Source organism: Nyctereutes procyonoides, unplaced genomic scaffold (genome assembly GCF_905146905.1).
Source record: "Nyctereutes procyonoides isolate TBG_1078 unplaced genomic scaffold, NYPRO_anot_genome, whole genome shotgun sequence".
NCBI classification, from domain to species: Eukaryota; Metazoa; Chordata; class Mammalia; order Carnivora; family Canidae; genus Nyctereutes; species Nyctereutes procyonoides.
In genome coordinates, this window is record NW_026575152.1 from 263039 (window position 1) to 272049 (window position 9011).

A 9011-nucleotide genomic window follows, 5' to 3' on the forward strand; every position below is an offset into this window, starting at 1 on the left:
CCCATCCTGACTGTAGCAGGGCCTGGTAAATGGGCTGGTCATCAGAACACCATTTCTTTTTCTCAGATCTCTTTAATTCTTTAACTAGAATTGTTTTTGTTTCTTTTAAAAATCTATTTATAGTGGAGAGCATTTTGTTTCTTAACCCTAAGGGGGAAACTTCTGGCTTCCCTGAGGGAAAAAAGTGAGAGCCTGGAGCCTGGGCCTGAGACTTCTCTGCAGATGAAGCAGCAAACAACCTACTCTACTTGCTTGTCCGTTTTGAGCCAGAGAGAGCAGCACGCAGGAAGTGAACCTCTGGGATGTAGAGAGGCCGCAAATCTTTGTTACGGAAATGCTTAATGATTCTTTTCTTAAGAAGCTTAAATGCGAGAGAAAAGTCCTAGAGGCAAGCCCCAGGCCTGAAATGAGAGACCACGCCCGTGCCCTCGATTCAGCTAACGCTTGAATTCTCCGAACCGCGGCACTATCCAACTACGTCTAGAATATGACACATTTTCGACTAAGGGAGGGCCTGAGGACCCGTGTGTTTGGCCGGAACGGGGGGCACGATCTCCCACCGCAGGCGCTGGGCGGGCGCGGCGCGCGTTCGCAGGGCCCCGGGCGCGGAGGATGCGCGGGCGCCCGGGGCCCGGTTCACCGGCTCAGGTGCCTGAGCCCCCAGCCCAGCTCCTCCCGGACCGGCCCGCAGCTCGCCCGCCGCCGCCGCCTCCGGCTTCCCCTCCCCTTGGCAGCGCTCGGCTTTCACTCCGCGCAGCTTCTTTTCTGGCCGGGCCGGTTGCCGGGAGGTGCAGTGGGCAGTGGCGGCTCCCGCTGCGAAGCTGGGGGAGGAGAGGGGCCCGGGCCCGCCGCTCGCTTCTGTGAGTTCTGCCGGTGGGGGGCCGAAGGAGGCTGTCGGCCGGGAGAGGGCCGAGGTGGAGGAGGCCGGGGAGGGGTGATGATGGTGTTAAATGTGGCCGCGCAGCTCCCCGGGGAGCTGCCTGAAAGGAGAGTGCGCTCACCAGCTGACAGCGCGTGCTCCGCTCCAGACGCTCCGCACCGCGGCCAGGAGCCGCTGCCAGCCCCTCTATTGTCAACCGTTCTCTAATTAAGAAACACTCACATTACGGCAAACCACCCCCACGCTTCTTGGTTCCTGTCCTTTTCTTTATCTGCCCCCGACGACTCTCCTCCCCTGCCTCTCCCCTGCGCCTCGGATTTAACCCATTCTCCGCCCCGTTCGCCTGTGCTCCTTAGAGGCCTAGCGGTAGGGAAGCTACCCCCCGGGTTGGCGCCTGGGACACTGCTCGGCCCCCGGGTGAGGGTGGCGGGTGCGAGGACAGTCAGGAAGAGCGAGGAGACTTAAAGTTTCATAGCAAAGAACATGCCCACCCTTCCCTCCCCCCACCCCCCCCCCAGGCCCTCCATCTCCAATCCCTTCCCAGGAAACCAACTGCAAATAATGTTAACTACTAGAGGTCATCTTAACTCTCGCCGGTACTTGCTGGGGTTTCCAGATTGCAATTGACAAGTCTAGGTTGCAAGGGACAAGTAGGTCAGCTGCCTTTCGTTCCCAATTCTATCTGGGGTTTGAAGCCGCCGAGACGAAGTGATCGTCTCTTTCTTGAGCTTTCAAATGAACAGAGGAGAGAAAGAAGTCCAGGATATCCTTTGATAAAAGACTGCTTGCTTCTTTCAGGTTTCAATCTCTAAAATCAATCGAGAGGCCTAATCAAAGCATTGGTCCTGACTTAGTTAAGATTAAGGAAACTTAACTCCCCCCCCTTTTTTTTCTTGTTATGCTGGACCCCCAATAAACAATGTCCCATAGAGAACATGCTTAAACGTGCCAGCTGCCAAAAAATAAACTTTCTTCAGTTTTCTGTGAAATCAAGTAAGTTTCCAGGAGGGTGGTGAGCCAAAACCCTTCACGGATAAAAGTGGTGGGGCAGAAAGCAAAGACAGGGTATAAAACAAGCTGTTTAAAGTACATAAAACTCTAGAAAGCACCAAGCAGTGATGCAAAAGACTGACCCGATTTATCTATCTTCATTACTTTAAGAAATGCTGCCTCTTTGTTTGTTTGGGTGATATTAAGCATGCTTAACTTGCACACATAGTTGATTCCTTTGCTAGTATCTTGGATACTTGGATCTGACTTTGGAAGGTAGAAGCTAATTGCTAATAATGGAGAGAAAGGAACCAGTCAGCATGGCAGGAGTGGTCTGGCATATGGGGAATGAGCGCTCAGAAATACTCAATATTCAAGTTTCCAAAATATTAATGAGATTATAGCAACCTGCAGCTATATGTTACAGCTTGTTAATGGAGTGTAAGAGAGCGGGCTGCCAAACGTTTGTTATGCAAACTCCATAGCAGAACCCTAAAATGGAAATGTGATTGTACATCTCTTTCAAAGAAATGCCAGCATAAAAAGAAAGAAAGAAATAGAATGAAGGAAAGAAAAGAGGTTAAAGTCCTCATTTGAACTTTGAGCACTTAATTTACACAAAGTGATTTGGCTTTTGGTGCCTGTCTGGATGAGTTAGAAGAATTCATCCTCACTTTTCAATCTGTGTGGTATAGAATTTCCAGTCTGATATTCTGTTGTGGCTGTTTTCTCTTGAGAAGAAATTTAAAATGACCTCCTTCAATGAAGTTCCATCATCTCTAATTCATGGATAATGCTCCTAACATTTAAAAATATAAATACCTATTTTTGTGGTGCAAGAGAAAACCTTGAACATTAGCATAGCTGTAACTCCTTTCCATGGATTTTCTTAGTGGAAAAAAAAAATCTGTGGGCACATTGACCTGGTGGATGGGAGTAGTAAGATCCAGTTCTGGATATTGACGCTTTGTGATTGTGTAATTTAGAGGCCAGTTAGGGGTAGTAGTTTCTCCTCATTTATAAAAGATGGGAAAGAAGATGTTCTTGATGTCAATCTGTTTTGAAATTTCTATGAGTCCATGAAAAGAAAAATAATAACTTTGGAAGAGGTTTTTTTTTTTTTTTCCTGGTCAACACCAACTGAGCATGAATAGTTTTGAAAAATGAAGTATAGGTCACTTTCTTTAAGAAAAAAGAATCACAGTTTAATTTTTTCAGTCCTGCCCTTATCCTACTCAGATTTGTAACAGGTAAAAGAATCCTAGGTCATCTTCTCTCTGTCCCTCCACACATGCACACAAATAATGATGAAAATATGTGGGTGCTCATCCTGCAAAGTTGCTGTGTGTCCATGCCTGTTGAGTTTACTTACTGAAAGCAAAATGGAAATGTGTTAGAAGCAATCGCTTGATTTATTCAGCAGCCTGAAGATTCCTGATGTTTATCGTGAGCGCGGCAAACTCAGTGGTGCAAAAGGTTATCTAAGGGACAGGTGCATTGTTTCTGCCCCTGGAAAGCGTCAGGAGCTACCGCTCACCCTTCAGAGCTGGCGGAGTCTCTTGGCTTCCCTCGAGCTCGGACTTCAGCTGAAAGCCACGGAAACCCAGGTGGTCAAGTCGAGAGCTGGTTCCAGGGTTCCCTATCGGTTCCCCATCGAGACCAGAACTGCGCTCCTTGGCGCATGACTGTCCTGCAAACGTAGTTTGTGGCGCTCTCCTCTTTTCAAGGTGCTGAGCGGCTGGGGGTGGGGGGTGGGCTGGGGAGGATGATGCCGGAACGATTAAATTAACCTTCCCTGGCTCTCCCCTTCCCTGCCCACCCCTGCTTTCTTGTTCTCACAATTTGTTATCCTAATGAAGACACAAAATATAAAAGATTTGGCTTAAAATCAACTTCTCAAATTCAGCGATGTTTATCCAGCGGAACGTCGCCCAACCTTTTAGTTTAACAAATGGTTCTACTCTCACGTTTGCTGAATACATTTTTGAAACTCCTCCTTTTACCGTCCCCACACGCACACTATATTCGCTTTTTTTTTTTTGAAAAAAAACAAAAAACAAAAACAAAAAAACTTTGAACCTGACACCCAGAATAGTCTTCTCCTCGGTGCGGACCCTGAGGTGAGAATGGGTGTACTGTTTAGTTTCTGCAGCTGACTCAAAAATAGAAACATTTTCTACTAAGGAACTAATTCAGAAAGACAAAATAAAAGCAAACATTATCTTCTATAGTGGAATAAGTAGACTTGTTTGGCGGGGGAAAGACTGAACGTCAACAATTTCCTAGGATAGCTGCACGCTTCTAATTTTTGAACCAAGGAACCCCATCCCCTTTCTCCCCAAGTTTTTCCCATTGTTCTCTTTTCCATTCCTGCCTTCAACTTACCCCCAGCCACTACCACTAGGGAAGGGAAGAGAGGGAGGGAGGAAAGGAGAGAGAGAGAGATTGAGAGAGAGAGAGAGAGAGAGAGAAACTGAGAAAGCTCGGGCTGTGTGTTTTTGACGGATGGCAAAAACCTTCAACTTGGCTAAAGTTTTTATGAAGTGGAAATGGGTAACCTTGGTAAAGATCACTACTCCTGGTGAGATCTTAGGAGGCACGAAACACGTGCCTCCTCTCCTAGAGGTTGTTGGGGCCAGGTGTGAGGAAGACGGAAAAGATCCTGGCTATTGAAGAGGCAAATATGGTTGCAAATTTTGGGGAAATTTTACCTAACGCCTTATTTACGGACTTGATAACTGGCACTGCCTGAAACTACAATGTTTAATGACAGAATTTTTCTTCCAAACTCTTAGATTCGCAATTAACTAGGAGACTGAGCTCAAGTCTTCAGCATCCTTTAGAAATGGTTTTTAATGCTTATATCAGAATGGAATAAGTGACAGATAAAAGTTATTTTCACGTTTATTTTCATCATTTGCAAAAGAAAATACATAAAACAATGGCGGTTGGCTTTGCTAAATTAAAATAAAATGATCTCGAGTAGAAAAACGTAAAAAAAATGAATCAAGATAAGTAGAAACGGTAGCAAACAATCAATAATAAATAAGTTTTCTAACATTAACAAAGCAAAATAAAATTGACCAAATGCTTTTGACACTACTGGATTTTTTTTTTAATTTTAATTTTTAAACAAACATTTGCAAAGAGCTTAAGGATTATAAGTGGCCTTGTTTAAAACAACAACAACAACAACAACAACACAAAAACTGGTCTGCAATTGGCAGCTGAGTTTGTCCTGGAGCCGCAGCAGTAGCGGCTGATAAAGTGCGTGCGCCAAGTTTCCTAGAAGACGCCAACATCATCGCGAGCCGATATACATACTGGGTATGTCCATACAATATATAAACCTAAGAGTCCTCTGTTTTCTAACGTTCCGTCGTCAAAGGTTATTCACTTTGGAGCCATTAACTTTGCGTTTCATGATGCATTTTGAGAAAATCCTTCGGAATACTAACTCTCCCACACGTGAGTGCGCGCAACACACAGGGATGAATGCCCAGGGCATAAAATAAATTAAAACACAAACCAGCGACTGAGAAGAAAATGCGACATCTTAGCAGCGTATTGGCAGCAGGGAACTAGAAGGATGATGCTCTACTTGGGTACATATAATCATTCCTCATCTACCTACGGGGAGGGGGGGAGGGGGGAGGAAAGAACACAACTTTAACAGCAAGTTTTCATCAATATGGACCACAGGAAGTTCGGGACAGCGGCGGCTTTTGCAAACCATCAAATATAGCTGCCATATGAAGCCAAGTCGTTGCTAAACAACGACAATCGCAGAGCAAAAATGAAAAGGGTGCGGGGATCTTTAACCGCGGCGCTTCCCGCGCACTGGGCAAGGGTGATTTTGTTTCTGTCCCAGTTTTCAGGTTTCTGTCACCCTCCTAACTTGCCTCATCTGAGTCACTGTAATGGGAATGGGGGGAAAACTCCCCGTCGCTTCTGTGGGACCGGGGCGAAGTTTTGCTGCTTTCTTCCTGCCCTGGCTGCAGGATGCCCCCGGGCAGGGAAGGCGACAGGTTCTTTTGCGCCATCATCGCCGTCAGGGCGCTGTCCTCGAAAGTCGGGAAGTGCAGAGCGTCCAGCTGCACCGCGTATCCTCCCGCGGGGGCCGGGGCCGAGAAGCGAGTCCGGCAACCTCCGGGCGCCGAGGGCCGCTGGCCCCCTCCCGAGGCCGGCTGGGCTCCCGCTGCGCTCGCCGTGCCCGCGCCGCCTTCGTAGGGGGCGGCGGCGCGAAGGTGGTGGTGGTCGCTCTTGCAGGATGCGGGCGGCGGCGGCGGCTGCTCCCCGCCGCTGGGCGTTTGCAGCAGCTCGGACAGGGCGTTGATGTAGATCTGGGCCATCTGCAGGGTCTCGTATTTGGACAGCTTCTTGTCGTTGTTGAAGGACGGGATAACGTTGCGCAGCTGGTCGAAGGCGTGGTTCAGCCCGTGCATCCTGCGTCGCTCCCTGGCGTTGGCCGCCAGCCGCCTTTGCTTCTGCACCCCGTTCACCTGTTTGCTGGAAGGGGCGCGCTGGCGGCTGCAGCCCAGCTCGTCTACTCCCACCCCGCCTTTCAGCTTACACAGCTGTTCCCGCACTTTCACTGGTCCCGGACTCTTGCTGCTGCTACCGCCGCCGCCGCCGCCGCCGCCGCTCCTCCTCACCAGCTCCCCCCGGCCGTCCGCCTCCTCCCGGGGCGCCGCAGCCTCAGAGACACCCAGCTCGGGGGAATGCAGCAAGTACTGGGCGGCGCGTGCCGTGCAGATGCCCTGCAAAGTAGGAGCCAGCCAGGCGCGTGGGTCGGTGCTGTCCAGGAGGGACAGCTCGGCCGGGTAGACGGGATGCTCTCTCGTCTGCAGGGTCGCAGGTGGCGGCGGCGGCGGCGGCGGCAGGTGGTGAGGCTGGGGATGGCGATGGTGGTCCCCCAACTCCTTCACTTCAGCCCACTCCTCTGCGTGCAGCAGGCGGGACATTGCACTTCGGAGGCTCGGAGGCGCAGGGTCGGAGGAGGGACTGGCAAACCAGCTCAACTACAACAAAAACCCTTCCTGGGTCTCTACTGCAAGGTCTTGTGTTTTTTTTTTGTTTTTTTTTTTCTTTTTTTTTTTCTCCTCGACCCTCCCCCACCCACACGGAGATCACACACACCAGGTCGCGTGCAACGAAGCTTCTCCGGTTGCTGAAGGCGCTGCGCCCCTTTAAAAAGCGGCACGCGCCAGTGTGTCTCCCCCCCCACCCCCCGCTCCCCTCCCAGCCCCCTCCTCGCGCCGGTCGCGTGTCTGCTCAGCCAATGGAGGGCGCGGGCAGGCGCGTGCGAGCAGCCAATCAAAGAGTTTTTACACCGGAGCAAAGTTCCAGCGTGCGGAAGGCTTAAGCGCCCGCGCAGTGGTCCGCCCCCCCCCCCGCCCATTCTTCTATCCTTTTTTAAGTTAGTCAAATTCATATGTTAATTGGGGGTTGTAATTCGACTCCGGAGTTGTGCCCGCGCGCCGGCGGCGGGGGTGCGGGAGCGGGTGCGGAGTGCGGGGCGCTCTCCCGGCGGGCGGCTGAGCGCGGGGGCGCTGCGGGGGCGCTGCGGGGGCGCTGCGCGCGGGGACGAGCCCGCCCGCCCTTCGCCGCCCGCGCGCTAGGGTCGCAGCTCCCGCCGTCTGTGCCCGAACGTTTCCAAGCTCTCCTGTGTATATGCACGTGTATGGAAAGCTTTCAGAATGCATGTTCATAGATCACAAATAATTGCATGGATCTATAATTGCTGAGACCCACTATTTAAACTCCGTGTTAGACTTAAAAACTAAACTAAAAAAAAATAAAACGAACTGTCTCAGAATAACGTTTCTGAGTTTTCATCTCTCGCTCCAGATCGACACTATGTAACCTAGTAAAGTCGCGGTGCGGGGATAGGACGCACTAACTTAGACCCCGCAGTCTTCTCTGGGCCCCTTTTCCAGCACCGCGGCCGGCCAGGACTGTAATCTGTAGGAGACTCGGCTGGGCGGGTGTAGGACTCGCATATTTTACAGTTTCCACACCCACGGTAGGGCTCCTCACGAAGTGCGGAGTCGGGGGGCGGTGCCCAAAGAAACAGGAAAGGCGCCTGCGTTCCCTGCAGGTCTGAACCTTTCCAAGGTGCAGAACCTCAGAGTTACCTTCCCCTTCCGCTTCAGGAGCCCTGGGTTTATTTAATGGGGCGCGCTGCAAACACCCAGAGACACCACAGCCTAACCCACTCCACGCCGCCCCCCGTTGAGTTCGGGGTGCTCTCCCCAGCACCCCGTATTCCCACCCCCCAGCCCCACCATCCCGGCCGCCAGCCCGAGAGCCGAACCCCGGGAGGTCCCGGGCGAAGCGGGGACGCTCTCGCTCAGGTGAGCTGCTTCCTCCCGCCCCTGAGCCCAGGCCTCTTGAATTCACAACAAAAACCAATCAGAAGCGCCCTGGCCCGGGAACGCCCCGGCCTGGGTCCCACAAGGCTGCACCTCGGGGCGCTTTCCCGCATTGGCCTTGGGGCGCAGCAGTGGGACGCAGCCGTGGGACGCAGCCAGCGGGTGCTGGTGCTGCTCTCTGCTTCTGCCGGGGAAGGGAGCTTCGTCCTCTCGAAAAGATGGTGAAAAGAAAAGCTAGCAGAGAGAGCTCCGGGAAGCTGGCAAAAGCAGGGCACCGGAATGACTGAAAGTTGCTCTTGCTAGTATTCGCGGGGACTTGACCTAACCTGCTACTTAGAACTCCCTGGGCAGGGACGCCTGGGTGGTTCAGGGGTGCAGTGTCTGCCTTGGGCTCAGGTCGTGATCCCGGGGTCCTGGGATTGAGTCCTGCATCAGGCTCGCCTCAGGGAGCCTGTTTCTCCCTCTGCCTGCGTCTCTGCCCCTTTCTGTGTATCTCTTGAATATATAAATAAAATCTTAAAAAAAAAAACCTGTGGGTGTCAAATTACAACTTTCAGAAAGATGATGAACCATCTTCTGTCTAGGTATGGCAGTGTAAGCGGCCAGAGTCGGGCAGTATCAGTTGTTCATATTGCATTTTATTCCTAACAGTTCCCAACTGTATCAGCTGAAAGTTACTCCTTCCACATTAGGTCACTACCAAATATGTAGGATGCCCCTATTCTCCTTGGGCTTGCATTCATCCAAACGGTTTGTTTATACTTTAT

At 51.3% G+C, this 9011-nt stretch overlaps 1 protein-coding gene across 1 annotated transcript; it reads right to left on the bottom strand.

Moving 5' to 3' along the window:
• Positions 1 to 5763: 5763 nt before the first annotated feature.
• Positions 5764 to 6834, bottom strand: ATOH1 (atonal bHLH transcription factor 1). Its single transcript, XM_055313233.1, has one exon. It carries the CDS (start codon positions 6832 to 6834, stop codon positions 5764 to 5766), a length of 1071 nt encoding a protein of 356 aa, XP_055169208.1.
• Positions 6835 to 9011: the final 2177 nt, after the last annotated feature.